General features: G+C 45.1%; 2 protein-coding genes across 2 annotated transcripts in view; both read right to left on the bottom strand.

Moving 5' to 3' along the window:
- Positions 1-6,135: 6,135 nt before the first annotated feature.
- Positions 6,136-12,172, bottom strand: atp6ap2 (ATPase H+ transporting accessory protein 2). The gene is made up of 9 exons (XM_083776410.1): positions 12,047-12,172; positions 10,561-10,691; positions 9,508-9,636; positions 8,875-8,970; positions 8,535-8,672; positions 8,203-8,256; positions 7,907-8,056; positions 7,250-7,369; positions 6,136-7,125 (listed from the first exon to the last, which is right to left on the bottom strand). The coding sequence occupies exons 1-9, from the start codon at positions 12,120-12,122 to the stop codon at positions 6,931-6,933; spliced, it is 1,089 nt and encodes a 362-aa protein (XP_083632536.1). The 5' UTR covers positions 12,123-12,172; the 3' UTR covers positions 6,136-6,930.
- A 1,203-nt stretch (positions 12,173-13,375) lies between these two features.
- The window catches only part of bcor (BCL6 corepressor), a 42,434-nt gene continuing 32,669 nt past the window's right edge, over positions 13,376-23,140 (bottom strand). The window contains 5 exon segments of the mRNA XM_083776809.1: positions 13,376-15,094; positions 15,482-15,635; positions 18,456-18,533; positions 22,493-22,576; positions 22,579-22,637. Of these exon segments, the coding sequence (XP_083632935.1) occupies positions 14,746-15,094; positions 15,482-15,635; positions 18,456-18,533; positions 22,493-22,576; positions 22,579-22,637 (724 nt within the window). The 3' untranslated portion in view covers positions 13,376-14,745.

The raw sequence follows: 23,140 nt of genomic DNA, 5'->3' as shown, positions 1-23,140 counted from the left end.
CATAGATACCAAGCTGACTAAAGACCAAGCTGGTTTCCGTCCCAGCCGCTCCTGTGCTGGACAGAGCTCAACCTCACCCAACACATTGAGGATGGGTTTGAGGGGAAACAAATAACTGGAGCAGCATTCAGAGATCTCTCTGCTGCCTACGACACTGTCCAACACCGCACAATGGTCAGGAAAAGCCTCCTCAACAACAGGCGCTTCTATGTCCAGTTAAATGACCAGAGGAGTAAATGGAAAGCCCAAAAGAACGGCCTCCAACAAGGTAGCGTGCTCGCCCCCCTCCTTTTCAATATCTACACAAACGACCAGCCACTACCCAATGCCTAATGCCAGCGTTTCATCTACGCCGACAACCTCTGCATTACGACCCAACAAGCAGACTTCCAGAAGATTGAGTCTGTCCTTGAAAGTGCCCTCCAAGAAATGTCAAGCTACTACAATACAACCACCTGAAACCCAACCTATAGAGAACACCTCACACACACATAATTTCCTTTCGTGGCCGTTTACATTCGAGGGTCGCTGGTCCTCTCGAACGGAACAGTTTAACGTCATGCCCAGGACGAAAAGATATAGAGAACACCAACATGTCAAATAACAGCAGGAAGGCATGGGCCACAATCCACCGTCTTGGCAAAAACCACACCACGCATAATTCACAACGGTCACAGCAAACTCTGTTGCATCACAACTGGTGTAGGTATTGGATGGAGCCCGCACACCACAGGTATAAGAAAGACGTTCTTTGTTGAAATACTGACAGCGTTTCGATCCATTTGATCTTCATCAGGTCATGTGTACACAAAACATACACTTTTATACTAAGGGAGTGCCCCCATTAAACAATCAAAATACCACATTTTGGTGCCCCTCCCATCACTGCAGGTGTGACACGTCAACCCTGAGTGAGTAGGTGGGGACCCAGACATATTGATGTAAATATAGTCTGTTCAGAAATTGTAGTGCCTCTCATAGAGCTTGTAGGTGATGCAGAGGAGGGAAATGGGTCGGTAGCTCTTCGGGGATAATGGGTCTTTGCCAGGTTTAGGGATTGCAACTACTCCAGCCTTTTTCCAAACAGAAGGGATGGTTTTCTGTGCTATGCATGTGTTCAGCATCCCCACAAGCCAGGTCCTTGCGATAGGTCCCAGGTGCTGTATCATTTCTGCCAGTATGCCATCAATCCCTGCTGCTTTTCCGGGTTTCAACTTTCCCATTGCAGTTTCACGTTCTTCTAAGTCGAAGGGTTTGGTTTGAGGGCTGGCTGATTGTGGTTGGTCTGATACCACTGTGCGATGGTATTCTATGTGGGTCGGTGGCGGTGTTGGTTACAACTGTTGGCCACCAGTTGTGACCAAGACCGCCACCGACCCACAGGAGAATACCATCGCACAGTGGTATCAGACCAACCACAATCAGCCAGCCCTCAAACCAAACCCTTCGACCTAGAAGAACTTGAAACTGCAATGGGAAAGTTGAAACCCGGAAAAGCAGCAGGGATTGATGACCTACTGGCAGAAATGTTACAGCACCTGGGACCCAACGCAAAGACCTGGCTTGTGGGGATGCTGAACACATGCATAGCACAGAAAACCATCCCTTCTGTCTGGGAAAAGGCCAACGTGGTTGCAATCCCTAAACCTGGCATAGACCCATTATCCACAAAGAGCTACCGACCCATTTCCCTCTGCATCACCTACAAGGCTATATGAGAAGCTGCTACTCCAACGCCTTGTTGCCACTCATAGATACCAAGCTGACTAAAGACCAAGCTGGTTTCCGTCCCAGCCGCTCCTGTGCTGGACAGAGCTCAACCTCACCCAACACATTGAGGATGGGTTTGAGGGGAAACAAATAACTGGAGCAGCATTCAGAGATCTCTCTGCTGCCTACGACACTGTCCAACACCGCACAATGGTCAGGAAAAGCCTCCTCAACAACAGGCGCTTCTATGTTCAGTTAAATGACCAGAGGAGTAAATGGAAAGCCGAAAAGAACGGCCTCCCACAAGGTAGCGCGCTCGCCCCCCTCCTTTTCAATATCTAAACAAACGACCAGCCACTTGAAACCCAACCCATCAAAAACCCAACTATGCAGCTTCCACCTGAGGAACCGAGACGCAAAAAAAGAACTGAGCATCACAAACTCTCAAACCATACCCACCCCATGTAACTTGGAGTTACACTGGACAGTTTAACGTCATGCCCAGGACGAAAAGTTATAGAGAACACCAACATGACAAACCCTACACTTAAACCCTCTATATTTAATAAAAAACAATTCTGGACAGGAATCCTGTATTGCAGGGGTGCCCAAAAGGTACATCGTGATCTACCAGTAATCACAAAGGCTGTGCAGGTAGACCATTATGGCATGCCCCTGTATATAATCTATCACTTGAATTAAGGTGACTTGACACCAGCTCAAATGTTGCACACAAACATCAGTAGCAAAAGTACAAAGTTATTGTGACAGTAATAATTGCTATAGTGTGTGTTCAGTAACAGGAATATTCCTGTCTCTCCAGCTCTTTAATAAATAGAAAAGGGTTTAATCAGGAGTTGTAGTAGCCACAGGATAATCTAAGCGGTGGATATTGCTCTTGTCTTCATGTCTTTATGTATGTAAATTGTCTTGTTGTTTGTGTCAAATGCGTGTATATGTGTTCTGCATATACTTGGCTGCTGTGTTGCAAGATAATGGGAGTTACTGATACTATGGGAGTGAATGGGAGTGAAAGGGAGGTACTGTTACTATGGGACTGATACTATGGGAGTGCATGGGAGTGGATGGGAGTGAATGGGAGGTATTGTTACTATGGGACTGATACTATTTGAGTGAATGGGAGTGAATGGGAGGTACTGTTACTATGGGACTGATACGATGAGAGTGAATGGGACTGAATGGGGTGTACTGTTACTATGTGACTGAATGGGAGTGAATAAAAGTGAATGGGAGTGAATGGGACTGAATGAGAGGTACCGTTACTATGGGACTGTGTTTAACAAAAAACTGGAGAGACCGGGAGACCTCTGTTACTGAACAAACACTATAGCAATGATTTTGTCACAATATAGAGCTATTTAACACTGTTACTGAACACACACTATAGCAATGATTACTGTCACACTATAGAGCTATTTAACACTGTTACTGAACACACACTATAGCAATGATTACTGTCACACTATAGAGCTATTTAACACTGTTACTGAACACACACTATAGCAATGATTACTGTCACACTATAGAGCTATTTAACACTGTTACTGAACACACACTATAGCAATGATTACTGTCACACTATAGAGCTATTTAACACTGTTACTGAACACACACTATAGCAATGATTACTGTCACACTATAGAGCTATTTAACACTGTTACTGAACACACACTCTATAGCAATGATTACTGTCACAATACAGAGCAATTTAATTTAGGTAACCAAATTGACCCCAATAGTAGATCTTTACACTCTCAATAGTTCAATTGTTGTTAAGCATCTGCTTAATTTCCAAAAAACTACACAATTAGAGAATGTAGAAGATTGCTACTTTTGATCCTTGGATTTTATAATGCTGATTGTAGCATAGCGATAGTGGTTAGTGACTGAGCTTTGTTAACATGAGTGCCCGGGATCGTTTCCCACCAATTTCAAAGAATGTTTGTTGCTTCGTGCCAATTTTCACAGAATGTTTGTCCTTTTACCTACCAGACAATACTCTTCTCACCTCTAGTCGATTATTTATTCAGCGTTTGAGCCACGGACCAACATTTGAGGCCATCTAGTCTCTCAGACCCATTTGAGCCACTGACCACCATTGTGAGAGTCTATTAATGTGAAATGGTGGTCCGTGGCTCAAACATGTTATCACTTTTGAAGTTACTTGTTGTGTTTAGATATGTAAATACTACTCTTTAAAGCCGTGTTTCGGTAGTCGAGTGGGTACTGTCGACGGTTAGTAAACATTGAGGCCGGGCATAGTTGTTTATAAACCTTCGACACTAACCATTCGGCTACTGAAACACTGTTTTACAGTTTCGTACAAACATCATATATAAACATCATAACAAGTAACTTCAAGTGATAGACGTTTGAACACACAAACAACAACAGCGTTAAGTATTAAATAACATTTATCACTTACTTGCTCCGAAGACCGATGGTGACGTGGCACTTCCAAACAAACACTGACCAAACCTACCTCCACGCGTCTCTTCCGTATTTGAGGGCGGCGGCACTTCCTTCCGGTGTGAGGCCACGCCCGCGAGATTTAACCGCGAATCTATTGTAGTCACATTGTAGTCATATTGCCCCTACGTTACATCCGGGTCCCTTGGTCCCATCCGCTTCTAATGCAAAATAGCTACATATGAACGCGTGAATCTTTTTTTTTTTTTTTACAATAACGTTATTTGTCAGAAAGGAAGCCATTGAGGGTTAAAATGGGTCTTAATGCTTCCAACTCATATAACTGTCACCAACAACACTTTTAATGATATTACATGAAGCAGACAGCCCTGTGATGAAACCTTTAGCATTACACTGTGGTTAATACGTTTTTATTCACAATGGAATGTTATTGTACTCTTAATATATCATGGTGTAGCACAGCACAGTAGATTCATATTTCAATCGATCTGGGATGTTAAAATTGTGCAAAACTCTGTTCAATGAATGGCCTCTTCTGCTACATTAAAATTACTAAACATTAAACGTTACTTATATCTGTTATTGAGACTCCTATAGAGCATGTTGACATGGATAGCTTGGTTAGTAGTATCTCTGTTAGTTAATCTGCAGTTTGATTGATTCAATTAATAGCCTATTTTATTAGACAAAAATGTAGAACAGTAGTGTCATAGAGTGGAAAATGCCATTTGGTTTAATGTCACAGAATGCAGTGCCACGTAGAGCAGCATGATAAATGGTTAACTTTATAGTGTGTTCAAAAATGGCAGATCTGCAAGTTCAGTGTCTTGAATGAGATGTGCTGTGAGTTTGCATATCTGCTATTGTCCAGCATAGGACCGTTGCACAGTGAAGTATAGACAAGGCTTTAGGATTTTTACACAGAAACATAATGTGTGTCTTTACAATAACTGTAATGTAATAATAATACTAATAATGTAATGTAATAATTATTAATTAAATAACCTTATTTTATTCTGAAAGCAACCGGATGTCTTAAATTAGCTAGCTCTCAGACAGGAAGTTCTAAATTAGCTCAAAAGACGGAGCCCCATCTTATGCTGTCCTTAGTAAACCTCTTGATCTGTGCAAGGTGAACCTGCGTGTGAAACCTTATATGCCATTGCCAACAACAGTCACGGAAGCAGATCAGCTCTGGGTGGGTGGGACTTAAGTCTCCACATTCAAATCCTGATTGGCTTAAATCAGTGGTTCCCAAAGTGGGGTCCGGGGACCCCTAGGGCTAGGGGTCCTTGAGGGAGTTCCATGATAGATAGGAACGAAATGGACCATTATGGGTCTCAGAGTGTACAAATGGGACCAAACGTGGTTGAGAATCACTGCTAGAGCCATAACATTCTTCTCTGATGGGGGTCCGTGGGCTAATAAATGTCAATTTGCGGGTCCTTGACATGAAAGTTTTGGAACCACTGGCTTAAATTGCTGTTGCACTACCAGAAAAAAGAAAATGCCACTCGATATAGGACCACCCATTAATCAACGTTGCGGTAGTGAAACCCTTTTTACCGAGGCACCATACATTCCCTACAGCAGGTTCTCAAACATTTTCGTGTCAAGGACCCCAACTTTATTTGCCCATGGCTGGACCCTCTGCACAAATTGTTTTTTATTTTCCCAAGCTTATTGGTGTTCTTTAAAGTTTTTGAATAGCTGAAGAATAGAACACCATTAAAGCTATAAACTATTATTAACTCATTGTACGGGGTCCTTGAAAGCCACTCAATGACCCCTGGTCCTGGGGGTCCCCAGACACCACTTTGAGAATCACTGCCCTACAGTCCAAAGATCAACACCATGTAAAGACCAAACATCTTTTACATCAAGTATTATTGTCGCCCACAACCATTTCCCTGTAGCATATTTAAAAAAATAACCCATGTCACTGCTGCTTCATTTAAGGACAAAATAAAGGATAATCCATTTAATAATTTATTGTTTTGTTGCAATTTACAGTGCAGTATTTCTCCTCATCCAATCTTAACGTGATCATGTCATGTGTATTCATCCAGTATTGTATTTCACCATTAGAAGTCTGTCCATGCAGGGCTTAACCTACCTGGCATAAACATTGCACAAGTCTTATCACGATAGCAATACAGCAGTTTCTTATACAGTTGTAGTTTTATCTTCAATATATACACACAGATTTAATTTAACTTAAAACGATGTCATACAGCAAGACAAGCACATGAACCACACACACACACACAGGCCACACAATTATCATCCTTACAAAGCATGACAATAACCATCATTTTCACAATAAAAACGTCAATGACCAGGGGGGAAAAATGAAAACAAAAGCTAGAGCTCCATCAAAAGGAATGAGTAGGGTTGAAAAGTGGTCAGCTTGAAGCAAGGCGTCTAGGATCTCCATGTGGATCTAACATTATGGAACACAGTAAACTATCAACCTCCACACCAATGTGAACTCTAGAGTTCACACCGTAGTACATTTTGATCAAGATCTAAAGAGCCCTGCCCTACTGCTACCAATACCAGTCCATCTCCTCCCTCATAATGGTTAATACTGCAGTTAAGATGCCATATTTGTTCAAAACCACAGCGATAAGGGAAAAGGCGATAAGTCTGGTACCATGCCCACCACTTCCAACCGCACAACTTTAAGTTTGCTCACCAAAACAAGAAACCACAAACATTCACTAGACAGTGGGGGGGGGGGGGGGGGGGTAATGGTCAGGCTTAGACTTAGTCCATCCTGATCTTTTGATTGGTCATCCTGTAGATAATGCTGTCGTATCCGGGGTCCATGTTCCACAGGTTGTATGAGACGACGATGACCGCTAGGGCCAGAGCAATCATCAGCCACAGCACAATGTTGAAGATCACGGAGTAGTTGTAGTTGTACTTGTAGGCTAGGTTATAAGGGCTGTTTGGGTTACTCTGCAGGGATACATGGAAAAAGAATTAAGAGGGTTCAATGAGACAGCCACTAGAAGTTTACTATGTTGTGCCAACTTCAGCAGACTGGTATGTAAATAAACAGCTATGTGCATGCCATACTTACAATCTGTTTGGACTGCAGGATGGAACGGGACTTCCTAGTCAAAGGAACTTGAAAGCTCTTCACAGTTACAATCTCCACAACGGAACTGTTACCGTAGAGACCATACACATCATCCCCAAACTGAAACACAAAAGGAAATGTAAAATAGATAAATACCGTAAGCAGGTCTCCACATTTTCCACTGTACTCTGCACGTCTGTACAGTGTGTTAGTACACTCCAGAGTGGCAGTGATGTACCGGTTCGGTGTTGTTTACGCTAGTTTTTAACCCATTTAGAGGACGATTCTACAAATGCCTTCTAAATTCTGACAGTTTTCTGAAAAACACCATGTTTCTATATCAGTCATTCTCTAACATTTTCATGTTAAGGACCCCAAAGATTATATGAAATTGGCCGCCCCCCCCCCCAGAAGCAAAGATTTGAGTTAAAAACACTGGCTCTGAAAGAATATAGTGTATTCAAAGATTTGCACTACATTTTCACGATTTTTCAAAAATAGCAGACCTACAAGCTCGTAGCGCTATGAGCTTGTAGATCTGCTATTTTTCAATAGCTAAAGTATAACATAATGCTTAAAACACCAAAAGGGATTCTTGCCCCAAATGAGTTAAAGTGGTTGACTGAGGTGGTTAGATTAATGAGTGTACCGCCTTACCTTCTGGAGGACAGTTGCCAGAATGTCAACAGCGTCACGGTACTGGGGTGAGTCCTGACCATAGCGCTTGCTCAGTTCCTCCAGGCCAGACAGCTCCAAGGAGTACAGGTCTGGGGAGTGGTCCTTGGCCAGATGCTTGTGTCTTTGCAGCTACAAACGCAGCAAACATCACACAGGAGTGACTAACACTAAGAGATAGCACTTAAAAGTATGACTAACACTAAGAGAAAGCACTTAAAAGTGGACACAAATTACTGGTTTTGGTTGCCATCTATTTAGACTAGAGACACCCTTACCAGAGCTGTGATGTCATGCAGCACTTGAACCTCGGACAGGAAGAGCAAATCAGCCTATTAAAAATAAGGAGAAAAAAAAAGCAATATCAAAAAAGAGTTTTCAATTTGGAAGAAATCTGCCAAAGTCTTCGAAATGATGAACAAACATAATTTGATTAATTTTCTCCTGCTTAATTCTCCATGGGTCCAATTACTACAAGTATGTACACTTTAAGCTAAAAGGTATAATGAGGAAATGTAACCTTTTTTTTTTTACTGTGCTCGTCTTTCAAAGACATTTCGCACCTTTTATTTCAGACACAAAAATTATGAACATGTTGAAAGGAGCTGACCTCTGCACTGCGACTGAGACTGTTCAGAGGCAGGGAGGTGAGCACAGAGCCATCCTGGGACAGACGAGCACGGATCTGCTGAAGGGTAACGGGGAGGTCCTCGAACACAGCATTGGCCTTGCCCAGCATGTACAGCCTCTGAAAACCCAAGGTGATGGTCACGAATTAAGACACTTAACCAAGGCTCTAAACCACATTTGCACTGATGGTGACTATGCCCATGTCATTCCAAGTACAGTAGGACTACTTCAGCTAATTATGAAAACGAAATTGTGAGGAGAAACATAAATTACAATTGTTACAAACGATTACTTTGATTAACTGTTACACCCCGCCTTACCTCCTCACTAGGGGCGAGCTGCAGAACCACAGGTGTGTCTTCAGCAAACAGAGAATGTACCGTCTCTGCAACACTGTCCAGGGTAAATGGAACCGGCTAGTAGGTAGAAAAAAAACAAAAAACAACCCCTTGAATCAAGATCAGTCTTCGCAATTATGCATACAGTATGCTGCAAGCATTTGACAAGATGTACTACAGTGTAGCGCTCGACCGATATGTTGGCCATTCTTTTGTAATGACATTAATTATGACATTAATAATGATATCATTATAGGTGAAAATAGCTGACAAGCTCGCAATGCAACGTGTTGTGTGTTTGTAGATAGGATATTTTTGAAATGTTTGAATAAGGCTTTAATAAGGTTTATTTTTATTTATTTGAAATTAATTTGCTTGCAAGTAAGTGTATTATTCCCAAATAGAACAGATTTATTATTTCTTGACAAAATATCAGTCAAAACATCGGTAATCGGTGGTCTAGAACTCACCAAAATCAGGATCGGGCCCAGACGAAAATATTGGGGCTCTAGTACTACAGTGTACATAATAAGCCTGTCAATTCCACGTTGAAATGTATTGCATGGCATTACAGTAGGTTTATCATCAAAATCCCCAAAACGCAGCTTGACTCACATTCTCCAGTGGGTAGGAGGCCTTAACACGAGGCAGGGCCAGGCTATCAACTCCTCTCACCACAACCAGCACACAAGCCCTGGGACGCTGGAACAATGGAGAAGCCAACAGACCTGGCCAAGAGAGATCCTGTACAAAGAAGCATATTTTTAAAGAATAACAATTTTGAAATGGCATCATCATGCCATTATGCCCGTGGATATACAGCTTATTAATATGATAATACCTTTTTTTATAATCAACAACATGAATTATGTTTGTTATTTACAGCTAAGGTAGAGTAGTGGGGCGAGATGGAAAAGGGGCGACCGTACCTGACCCGTTACCTTTTTAAATACCAAGAGAATCATAACCAATGGTGTGTAAATACCACTCAGTATGCATTTGTAAGGTCTTGTTTGCTTTGTTGTATTTTGCATGCTACTATTTTGTTAGTGCCACATCCCTGCACTGCAGACATTTCTTGGCTTATTTCTGCTACAGCCATGTAATATGATCCTGCTTGCGTTCAGAAATAATTTTTAACATTTACTGCGTTTTAATATAGAACCACAGGTTTCAGATTAATTTTCACCCTCCAAGCTAAGTCTGTGACATTAATAGATTGAGATGTGATTATCACAACAGAATACCACATACAAAATAAAAATCGGACCCGTCTGAAGTGAGTGGTGGTGTACTTTACTTGACTGTACTGTACAATCCCTCCTCCCTGGCCTGTGTGTTTGTGTTAGGCTGTGCAACACAACAGTGACACTTGGTGGTGAACAAACGCTATAACGCCATTTTCGTGCTCGGGCACAGGGAGCCAAGGACACATAGCTGTCTATCCACACTTTTCCTGGGCTGTGTGTGCTCCAGTTCCTGTTGATTTCATTGGATATCATTGGTCATCTGACCAGTTTCATTGGATCAAATCGACAGGAACTGGAGCACACACAGCCCAGGAAAAGTGTGGATAGGAGTGGTTGTACCACTCAAAAAACACCTGTAAAATATTTGCAACACAGATTACTTTCAAAGGGAATTTGTTTAATAAAATAGTGTAATTACCTCCTGGACAGAAAAGCCCATTGTCAGAGCCACCAGGTCAGGGATCTTCTCTCCAGAGATTGGCCAGTCTCCTTTCTGGAAGTTCACCCACTCTGGGGCTTGTAATACCGTTAAGCTGTCTCCCTTGACACCTGGGGAAAAGCAAGACCATTTAAACTCAGTACAGGTAGTTATGGCATTTATATTTCTTTCAATTATTAGTATTAACAGTTGCATGAATAAATCTATAGGATAAACAATCAGGTCCTCATATTCTTCTTGGCACGGTTGAGAAAAAATACATAATGTTGTGTTACTTGTGTACTAGTTTAACTATGAACCAGAGTCACCACCAGACTTGAGAAGTGGACATGAAATGAATCCCCAAGGGAAAAAAAACATAAACAGACATACTCAAGGAAGGAATTGACTATACTACCATTAGTTCCACAGACCCCCCCCCCCCCCCCCTCCACACACACTGTTCTAGATTTTGACTAGCGACCAATTGGTCACTCACCACACACACACACACACACACACACACACACACACACACACACACACACACACACACACACACACACACACACACACACACACACACACACACACACACACACACACACACACACACACACACACACACACACACTTAAATATAATATTTATAGATAAGATAAATAGAGTGTAGTGAATCCGATTTCGTACTTTCCCACAGCGTAATGCATACATCTTCATATTTAGTATTACTGGTGGTTAGCCTGCCTAACTGTAGTCACATGCTGCTCTGACCACTGTACTTGGATTGGATGGAGGGCGAGGGAAGTCATTGTTACTACAGTGTTGGCATTTTCTCACACTTACTTGTTAATTGGCAGAAACAGCTAATACCATCTTGGTAAAAATAAAATAGCCTAGTACACATAGATAGGTCTGAACTCTGAATGTTAAGAACGATTAAGGCGATGAATGAAGGCTAAATCTCGTGACAGAGAGTCAGACATGTCTGTGAACATATCTGTGAAGAGGAACTGTTACTACTCCGTTTGAAGCCTATCACATGACAGGCCACCCATGCGTCGTGACTCAGGATCTAACAGTTACATTTTAGTTCCATCGAGATAGTAGCCTACACAAGGTTCCTTTATAATCTTATTTTATTATGTTTATTGTTTACATTGGCTGGGCGTTAACTAAACTGTACTGCGAGTGCGTGACGTCCCATATGTCGGTGTCCTAGACATTTTCATCTAACAGCGTTAATGCGTCAACTTGTAACAGAGAATACAGATGTGACCAATATTTGGTTACATTATTATACTGTCCGACTAGAAGTTAACAGAAATGCTGCATTGGAACGTCCTCTGCGTTTTGATGGAGAACGCTAGCGCATTAGCGTGTGTTGCTAGTGACCTGCTGTCATCCATGCAGACATCTCACACATCGACGTTAGCCTACTAGAGAATGAAACCATACAGAAGAATCTAACAGCATTATATCTCACCGGTCGTGATAGCGAGGCAGACGACAAACGCTGCGGTGAACGCAGCCTCCATCCTTCGACAATTTTGCGGCGACATCTTTCTCCTTCCTTGGCTTGTACAGTACCTACCGAAGATCAGCTGACCACCTGACGTCATGGCAACGGCAAGGAATTGTGGGTCCGAGTGTGGTTTTCTCACTGCGGGCAGCCGCCTCGTTTCTATTTACTGTAGTGTTCGGTGCTGAGTCCGGTCTAAAGCACGCCTAGTCGCCTACTTTATCCTATGACATTATATTACTTTATTCCGTGAGCTCCTAGGACCACAAAGATAGTTTCCGACCGCATGTTCAAAGTAAACTGTCTGCAAAGCAAATTGATCAACAACCATTGATCCCATAGCCCAGAGGGCGCACTCAGCCGCACTGTGATTGGGTCCTTGGTTGTCATGGAGTTTGGATCGATTATTGCCGGGATATCTCTTTTTGTCATCCTAACCTGACTCCGCCAGATTGCGGCAGTACTGAGTTCACAAGTAAAGTTCACAAAGAAATTACATCTGGCCACAAAAGATCACAGGATCTACTGAATGTGAAGTGTCATAGGCTCAATATGTCATTTCGACACATTCAGTATAGTGATCTATTGTGGCCAGATGTAATTTCTTGGGGTCTAGTAGGACTATAGTAAATAATAAAAAAATTAATCGCTATACAATTTTGTACAAAAATACATATTTAGCTTTAGCCCCATGCTCGAATGCTGTCAAAAACAGCTAAAATCCATAAAACGAAAGAAAGCAGCAAATGAAAAAGAATTAACTCATCTTTTACTTTCTCGAATAACAACCTAAAACATGAACCTTGGTTGAAAAAAACAAAAGTTGTCCTAAAGTTGTCCTGGACAACTAACCATCATCAGATTGACACTCTGAAACCAACCAGCAATCTTTCTTGGGACCGAGGCTGGGTCGATGGAGGTTGCTATACTTGCTGGCGGCATTTGGAATCAGGGGCAGTTTTTCCAACTGTCCATCTGATTCTATAATATGACTGCTGGTCACCTGCTCACAATTAGACCTGGATGTCTTTGCTGCTCTCTCCCCTGACGGCCCCTGCAATCACTGCCTGCACTGGGGCCTCTCGCACTGGTCTTGGAACACACACACACACACACACACCCCCCCCCCCAAGGAAAGGAAGGCATTGAAGCTGTACAGAAAGTCTGTTACACTAACATTTTAAATAAATAATAAATATAAATGTATTCTCTGTATTGATTAGTTCAATGTAAAGCAGTAACTACTAGGCCTATTGCATTTATGAGATCTGATGGCATAGATTATTTTTTCAATTGAATAAAAATAAATAAACTTTATTTATATAGCACCTTTCATAAAATGCAGCTTTAGTATGACCCGTTTGCTCACAAGAATCTCAACAGTTTGAGCTTCTGTCCAATTCAAGGCCGACAGATACATTTTATTTACTGTCCACTGGAGGGCGCTGCAAGCCATTCATTTTCAGCATACGGCAGGCATGACAAGGCTCCGCTGTCCTTTTCTCGCGGCGGCATTAAATTTAATCAAACATGTACCCAAACATTCCATAAGATGGCGATATAGCATTACAGAGGGACGTACCGTCCGCACGTTAAAGTGGAACTACAGCACACAAACCAGAGCTTAAATTATATGGTAAAAATGGAAATTCAGAAATTTCATTGGTTGTCATTGACCCTGTATCCAACAATGACACAAATGTGGAGTAGACGCGACCTCATCTTGCAGTTGTATATTTATTTTAAAGCAACTTTTTTGTAAAATATAAATACAAATGATGAGATATTTTACTTACAAAGTTAAAACAAAAAACAACAAAAAATGGACACACCAAAATTTACTTTACTGCAGTAGCCTTCCCGTTATGTACAAGCTCTGTGCCGAAGGGTGAATATGAACATCATTTTTAAAACATTATTATACAAAGAACTTTGCCGTTTTGCATGTTAAATTAGAAACTAAATTAGGAACAGAATTTGAACACAGGTTAAAAAAAACAAAAGAAAAAGAAAAAAAAGAAAGAAAGAAAAACAGCTCCTAAAGGCTCAAGCAAGTGCTTAAGTCTGAGGAGAGAAATACAGGACATATTGTGTGCTTCCTAACAACACAAATTCCATTTTCAAAAGCAGAGCCTCAGTACTCTATACGCTGTACATAGCGACACAAAACACAATGTGCGGTGCACTACTCGCATGTTCCACCCGATCAACACGGCAACACGGCTTCTCTCAATGGCCAATACGGGAAAAAAATAAAATACAAAAAACCTTTCAAAATGGAGTCTTGACCGACATCCCCAAAGAAAGAAAATCTCTTGATATATTTATATTTATACATATATTAATCCATTTATAAAAATAAGACCATCGTCAAGTTTCACATCTCGTCCCTGCTCCACTGATCCATAGCTGATGGTGGTGGGGAAGGGGGGGGGGGGGGTGTGGGGGGGAGACATTTTGGTGCCCCCCTCTCTGTAAGGCCAGCCAGCCAGTCAGTCTATCTGTACAGTGTACCGGTTGCTGGGTCCAGAGCAGAGAGGCTAGAAGAGCGTGGGAAACCAGGGGTCGAGCTCAGGCATATCATCCCAACCCCCGGTCGGTTCTAAAGCTAACTGCTGTCTGTTAAAGGTCAATGTGGGAGCTGCTTCAAAGGGGGCCGGGGGTCACGACGAGCCCAGCTTGCCCGCCGCGGCCTTGATCCTGTCCTTAAGCCGGTCCCCCGGCTGCTGCTGCTGCTCCCGCTCCCAGCGGTCGTCCACGCACTCCAGGGTGGAGCCCAGCAGGGCGGCCAGCTCGGCGCTGCCCTCCACCAGGTCCAGCAGCTCCTTGCTGTCCGGCTGGAAGCCCTCCAGCTCGTCCGGGCAGGAGAACAGCTGCGACAGCGAGGCCTGCCGGTAGAACTCGGCCTCGGCCACCGTCACCACCTCCATGTGAGGGAAGGCCTGCCGGAAGCCGCGGGCCGACATGCGCAGCCGCCGCAGGACGTCCGACAGCAGCAGCCAGTTCCTGGGCCTGACGACCGGACAAACACCAAGCAGGGAGAAACATTCATGTTAGAGAGCTGACAACCAGGAACTTATTGGAATGAATAAAACATCATTTTAAACCAAGCTGCATGGTAGAGTGTGTTAATACAATATAATTAGAGACGTGGTCTCCCTACTCCATTTAGGCGCTGGTTTCGAGTAGGGGCACCTGCTGGATAACAAGTAGTAGTGCTTGAAGCTCATAATCGCTAATATCTCCCCTGGACAAGCGGGGTCTTGACAAGAGTGGTAGAATTTTGGCCTCCCATACATGTTTGAATCCTGGATAGTACTTACGGATAGGATTGCAGCTTTATTATCCTGGATCTGTGTGTGTGTGTGTGTGTGTGTGTGTGTGACTGTGCACACTCACCCTTGGGACAGGGACACCTGGATGTTGTAACAGGGCAGCAGTGGTCGGTCAGAGAATTCAAACTCAAACAGCTCCCTCTTGTCTTCTTCGTCCTCGTCCTCTGGGCCCGGGGGGTCCGCCAGGATGTCAAAAGCACTGCCCTCCTCGCCAAACTCTGAAGATATACATATTCATATATTAGAATTTATTAAAAAAAAACACTCTGCATGGCACACGTAAAGACAAGCTCCTTTTCCCCCCTTTCTGGCCCCTCTCTATATGCACTGTAGTCACATGCAAACTCTATACATTACACTTGGTTTATTTCGGTCATACAACACACCAAAGCATGTCAGCATAGCAGGGACGATTTTTTAACGTGGCAGGGGAGCGGATTTTTTTAAAACAGTAGGAGCGGAACTCTGAGCGAGGACCGCCTGCTGGATCCAGTCCGCTCCGGTCGGGGGGCCGCGCACCACATGTTTGAGCATGCACAAGGCAGACACAAAGACACGTGTTGGCTGCGTGTTCGGGACGCGCAGCGGGAGGATCACCAGGAGCGGCTCCGCTCTGCTCACATGCTCTGCATCATAGTAGCTTTCACTAGTCCACATCACACAGGGCTCTGAGTCATGCCAGAGTAATATAGTGGCGACTCCCATTGTAACAATGGAATGCGGAAGGGCTCATTCTATCTCAATGGGATAGTTCCAGCTATTCAGTATTTTAGCCGTGACGTGAGCCGCCCCCTTACAGAGATACTCCCGGGTCCTACTTTTGTGTCGCTTTTGTGTCCCCATAAGAGTTATACTGTGACGCTCCGTCGGACTAAATCTGAGACAAAAACAACCACGAAAGTCTCATTTTACAGCTTTCCTCGCAACAACAAAGCTGCTGCTCTCCCAAATCTGGCTGTGACAGGCCGTCTGCCCCACACGGAATACTATCGCCATTTTATTTAATTGTGTCAACTAAATCCTCATTAATTGCAAACTAGATTCAATATACTCAAGCCTGCACACATTCTAAATATGCCCCCGAAATATTGTACTGAGCAAATGGACTGTTACCACCTTCAATAATAATGATGATAATAGTCTTTATTGTCTCTGCATCATATATTTTCTTGTACAAAACATTAATAATTCTACTGGAGTTGGAAGCATTAAGACCCATTTTAACCCTCAATGGCTTCCTTTCTGAAAAATAACGTCGTTTAGATATTCTATTTACAATGAGATGCGGACGGGAGCTGGTGCCACTTGGACGCGGACATAACGTAGCACTACAAAATAACGTCAGACTTAAATACTGAATAGGAGCAATGTTTGGAACTATAGCCCATAGGCACCCGCTTTGCGACGAGATCAAAGCATGTCGCTACTCTCCTACTCTACACTCTGCATCATACTAGCAATTCACTAGTCCACATCACACAGGGCTCTGCATCACACTAGCGGTCACTAGTCCACATCACACAGGGCTCTGCATCACACTAGCGGTCACTAGTCCACATCACGCAGGGCTCTGCATCACACAAGCTGTCACTAGTCCACATCACACAGGGCTCTGCATCACACTAGCTGTCACTAGTCCACATCACACAGAAAAAAAGCTCCCAAAATCGGTGGAAAGATAAGAGGAATAGGCTGAAGCCAATAGAGCATCGCAGATCTGCCCCCCCTCGAGAGACCCGGAAAAGAAATCCCCGTTAATTTTCCTCAGACTTTTCAGAAATGTATTTAAAGACGTTTACGCTGCGGACAAAGCCAACTCTTGTTGTGACAAATCATGACAATAAATAAACACAATGTTTTGGGCCAAACAAAGAATTAGAAAGTAGAAAAAAACGGCAGGTTACAACCCTTTTTGTTGTTTTTCTTCTTTGTAATTATTTGTTTGGTCCAAAATATTGTGTTTGTTGTCATGATTTGTCACGACTCGAGTTGGCTTTGTAAGGTCTTTAAATAAATACTTTTTGAAATGTCTATGGGAAAAATGCATTGGGATTCATTTCCTGGGCCTGGCGTCGTCATGAAAGGGGGCAGGACTGCGACGCTCTATAGGGCTTATTATTGCCAATCCTATACAACCCTAACACCATCCCTTAAAAAATGTGCATCACTGGCTTCACAGGCCTGAAAATCTAATTTTCAGGAGGCTAAAAGTAAGTAAGTAAGTAAGTAAATTTTATTTATAGAGCACCTTTCGAAACAATGTTACAAAGTGCTGTACAACAAGGTAAAATCATGTTAAAACAAGGGCATGAAACAAACAATAGAAGGTAAAACATTGAGATGCAAATAAATCAAGTAAAAGGGGTAGCATTCACCGTCTACACCCCCCCCCCCCCCCCCCACGCTTGTTTATGCCCCTTTTTCTACATGTGTTATATATTTGTGTTATGTTTCATGCTATGTTGAATTGAATAGGACCACAATGGGATCCTCAGGACTAATATATTATATTCATGGCTGTCGGGAGGAAACCTCATTTTTGAAGTTTTTGATTTTCTTTTGCATAAATCAGTGCTGTTGAACACCCTTTACGTCTGTGTGTTGTTTCGAAAATATTGAACCAATGGACCCTCAAAATGTCTGCTAAAGCAACTAACTCCACCAACTCTCTCCCTCTCATGTAAGTAATTGACAATATATAAAGTTACTACACCAACTTTGATGAGGAAGTATTGCTATGTTTTAAAAAATATAAGGTTTTCTTAATTTCCTGAAAAATGTATATTTTTCATTTCCTGAAAAATGTACATTTTGGAGTTATGAGGTTTCCTCCCGACAGCAGATATATATATATATATAGATATATACACACACACACACACACACACACACACAGTATATACTGTATATATTAACTTCATTGCACAGGGATTTACTTGTGCCAAAGGAGACGCTACGAAAACAAACCACCGCCGACATCACAGCACATTTATTTGTTTATCTATAGTGTTTTACGGAGACAGCTGATCAGCACTCACCGCACACAGCGCTGCCATAGAATTCCCAATAAAGTCCCGGGTCGTCGTCCGATCGGCCCTGAAGGTCGGCAAAGTAATCTATGGAGAGAGGAGAGGGACAAATGGCGCCGTTATTCCCGGAGAAGGAGGCTGGAGGAGGGGGAGGGGGGTTGCCCTGGGAGACTAGACCAGAAATAACAGAGGAAAGAGCACGGGGAAAAACACTGAGGGGGGGGGGGGCAAACAGAGTAAATGTTTGGGGGGAGAGGGTGACGGTCAGAGGCCAGAGAGCTGTACCATGGGGGGAGGAGAGTGACTGTCTCCACTGGGCTATAGAGAGCTGTACCATGGGGGGAGGAGAGTGACTGTCTCCACTGGGCTAGAGAGAGCTGTACCATGTGGGGAGGAGAGTGACTGTCTCCACTGGGCTAGAGAGAGCTGTACCATGTGGGGAGGAGAGTGACTGTCTCCACTGGGCTATAGAGAGCTGTACCATGTGGGGAGGAGAGTGACTGTCTCCACTGGGCTATAGAGAGCTGTACCATGTGGGGAGGAGAGTGACTGTCTCCACTGGGCTAGAGAGAGCTGTACCATGTGGGGAGGAGAGTGACTGTCTCCACTGGGCTAGAGAGAGCTGTACCATGTGGGGAGGAGAGTGACTGTCTCCACTGGGCTATAGAGATCTGTACCATGGGGGAGGAGAGTGACTGTCTCCACTGGGCTAGAGAGAGCTGTACCATGTGGGGAGGAGAGTGACTGTCTCCACTGGGCTATAGAGAGCTGTACCATGGGGGAGGAGAGTGACTGTCTCCACTGGGCTAGAGAGAGCTGTACCATGTGGGGAGGAGAGTGACTGTCTCCACTGGGCTATAGAGAGCTGTACCATGTGGGGAGGAGAGTGACTGTCTCCACTGGGCTAGAGAGAGCTGTACCATGGGGGGAGGAGAGTGACTGTCTCCACTGGGCTATAGAGAGCTGTACCATGTGGGGAGGAGAGTGACTGTCTCCACTGGGCTAGAGAGAGCTGTACCATGTGGGGAGGAGAGTGACTGTCTCCACTGGGCTATAGAGAGCTGTACCATGTGGGGAGGAGAGTGACTGTCTCCACTGGGCTATAGAGAGCTGTACCATGGGGGGAGGAGAGTGACTGTCTCCACTGGGCTATAGAGAGCTGTACCATGTGGGGAAGAGAGTGACTGTCTCCACTGGGCTATAGAGAGCTGTACCATGTGGGGAGGAGAGTGACTGTCTCCACTGGGCTAGAGAGAGCTGTACCATGTGGGGAGGAGAGTGACTGTCTCCACTGGGCTAGAGAGAGCTGTACCATGTGGGGAGGAGAGTGACTGTCTCCACTGGGCTAGAGAGAGCTGTACGGGGAGGAGAGTGACTGTCTCCACTGGGCTAGAGAGAGCTGTACCATGTGGGGAGGAGAGTGACTGTCTCCACTGGGCTAGAGAGAGCTGTACCATGTGGGGAGGAGAGTGACTGTCTCCACTGGGCTATAGAGAGCTGTACCATGTGGGGAGGAGAGTGACTGTCTCCACTGGGGCTAGAGAGAGCTGTACCATGTGGGGAGGAGAGTGACTGTCTCCACTGGGCTATAGAGAGCTGTACCATGTGGGAGGAGAGTGACTGTCTCCACTGGGCTATAGAGAGCTGTACCATGTGGGGAGGAGAGTGACTGTCTCCACTGGGCTAGAGAGAGCTGTACCATGTGGGGAGGAGAGTGACTGTCTCCACTGGGCTAGAGAGAGCTGTACCATGTGGGGAGGAGAGTGACTGTCTCCACTGGGCTATAGAGAGCTGTACCATGTGGGGAGGAGAGTGACTGTCTCCACTGGGCCAGAGAGAGCTGTACCATGTGGGGAGGAGAGTGACTGTCTCCACTGGGCTAGAGAGAGCTGTACCATGTGGGGAGGAGAGTGACTGTCTCCACTGGGCTAGAGAGAGCTGTACCATGTGGGAGGAGAGTGACTGTCTCCACTGGGCTATAGAGAGCTGTACCATGTGGGGAGGAGAGTGACTGTCTCCACTGGGCTATAGAGAGCTTGTACCATGTGGGGAGGAGAGTGACTGTCTCCACTGGGCTAGAGAGAGCTGTACCATGTGGGGAGGAGAGTGACTGTCTCCACTGGGCTAGAGAGCTGGCGCGGTACAGGCCTCGACTAAAGACGCCTGCCAGGAATCAAACAAGAACCACACACAGTCAGCGAGGTGCGTGAGAATGTGTGTGCGTACACGCACGCACACATGCACATGCACACACACACACATGCAAGCAGACGCACACACACACACGCACACAAGCAGACGCACACGCAGGGCAGAACAGCGAGCTGGAAACAAACAGGCAGAGAGGGAGCTGGCTGAGCACACACAGCGAGAGCCTAGTGTGCTTTCAGCAGCACGCACACACACACACACACACACACAGCCACACATACGCAGAGCGAGAGCTGGGCTGTGTGCCAGTGCTGAGGCGTGGGGCGTCTGGCGTGTGTTTGGAGGATTAACGGCCTCCAGATGAGTGGGACCAGGTGGAGGGAGGGCAGCAATCGCTCTCTCTCTCTCTCTCTCTCTGCGTCTCCCTCTCTCTCTTTCTCTCTCTATCTATCGCTTGCCTGTTCTCTCCGGCGCATGTTCTCCCTCCCGCTCTTCCGACGACGTTCCGCCAATCTATCCGGCAAGATATTGCTCCATCGATCTATACATCCCTGCCCCTCTTTTCAAGATTCAACGCCATCTTTCCGTCCCCATATATATAAACCCGTCTTTCGCACTAAATCTGTTCATCCGTCTGCCAGTGGAGAATTTACACTGGGTTACCCTCTGCGTCTATACTAACCCCCTTGTCTGCTTCACCACACAGAGGCATGCTGCCCATCTTAGCTAATTGGGTTTTTACTAGTTCGGCACGTGTGCCGTCATACAGCCAGCTACAAAAGGTGTGAGTGGAAAAATAATGCATTTTTGAGGGCCTATATACAGCTCGTCTCATATTTGCCATTGACAATGAAAGGAGAAATTAGGTCATAATATGTGCCTCCAAATATGACATAAATTTGTGGCAACGCAAACACTAAATGCCATCGACAATGAGGGGAAATGTTACGTCACATGTCGACGAGCAAGTCGGCTGGCCAATCACATGAATTCAAGTTGTTCGTGCAGATGATGTACGACGATGTATAATGACAGGAGCGGCGCGCCCCTCACTTCACACGGGTGTGATTTCTTGTTTTAAGCACAGCTCATTTGTGGGTCCGAAATACAAACATCCACACGAGGCCACACACAATAAATTCATGCTCCAAACGCGAACCACGTCAGGCTCTTGTGCAGCGGCAAGCAGCCTTGTGAAGAGAGAGAGAGAGAGAGAGAGCAAACACATACATACACACAAAAGCAGTCTCCAGCCAGAGAGAGAGAGAGAGAGAGAGAGAGAAAGCGCACACTGTGCGGAGCCCATTTCCCGCACGTACACTAAGCAAACACAGTTGGCGTTGCTAAGTAACCAGATAGAGGAGCGCAGAGGCAGAAGCACGCACCCCGGCGGGCTGAAGCTCCCTGTCTAACAGGTGGTCGAGTTGGAGGGGGGGGGGGGGGGGGGGGGGAGTAGGGGGGGGGCTCGATAGAGACAGACGTGTCCTAGTGGCGGTTCGTGGAAGAAGGCAGGCAAGAGGCAGCAGAGGAGTGACTGAGCCCAGCGAGCGACGTGCGCTGACAGGTTGCGCAGAGGTCACGGCTTTTCGCGGACGGGAAATGGGGAAGGGGGGCAGGGGGGGGGGGGTTGGGCAGGCAAGCTATAGTAATGAATGAACGAAGGGGGTGGCTGTGAGGGGACGGTGGTGGTGGGGCTACTGTAGTGCAGTTGGGGGCCATTGTTCGAGAGACGTTTGTTTTGCTCATGGACGTGGAGTGGGTGGGGGCCGCTATAGGCTAGGCGGGGTGTAGCCGACATTCCTAAGCAGCAGGACTTTGACCTTTCGTGTTGGGGGGGGGGGGGGGAGAGGAGTTCAAGGGCATGGAAAGCTCAAAGGAAAGAAACGTAACGTTACCGGTGAGGAAGCGCTCCATGCTGTCGCTGTGGGTCATCTTCAGCAGGCCGCGGCCGGAGTAGGTGGCCAGCGTGGGGTCGGCGCATAGGACAGCAGCACCCGCACCACGTCCAGGTGGTCGTTCTCCACGGCGTCGTGTAGTGGTCTGGGGAGACGCACGCACACACGCGCACACACACACACACACACACACACACACACACAAACACACACACACACACACGTTTTATATATGCCAACACCATGGACCAAATTAGAATTGCGCGTGTGTCCTTTTGTTGATACAGATATAAATCAGCCAACATTGGGCCACACAACTGAAACTAATTAAAATAATAATAATAAGAATTAATTTTAACAGGAATCCCCCCCCCCCCCCCCCCAACCACCACCACCACCACCACCACACACGCCACACAACACCCTCTCTCTCTAAATAATAATAACATCTTATTTATTACAGCCTCACATGACAAATAAAATCCACCCTTTTTTTCCGAAGCTGAATAATAACATAGCTGTGATGACTAAGCCCTGGCTGGCACAGTTTGTTCCCCCGGAGGGAGGAGAGCCGGGTTCATGCATGCATCGCATTGCAACAGTTTGTACATATTAACGCGAGCAATCATTTGGGTTACCGTGACCCAA

The sequence above is a fragment of the Protomyctophum parallelum genome (assembly GCF_964188405.1).
Source record: "Protomyctophum parallelum genome assembly, chromosome: 11".
NCBI classification, from domain to species: domain Eukaryota; kingdom Metazoa; phylum Chordata; class Actinopteri; order Myctophiformes; family Myctophidae; genus Protomyctophum; species Protomyctophum parallelum.
The sequence above is the reverse complement of the archived record's forward strand: the minus strand, read 5'-3'. Positions and strand labels throughout refer to the sequence as shown.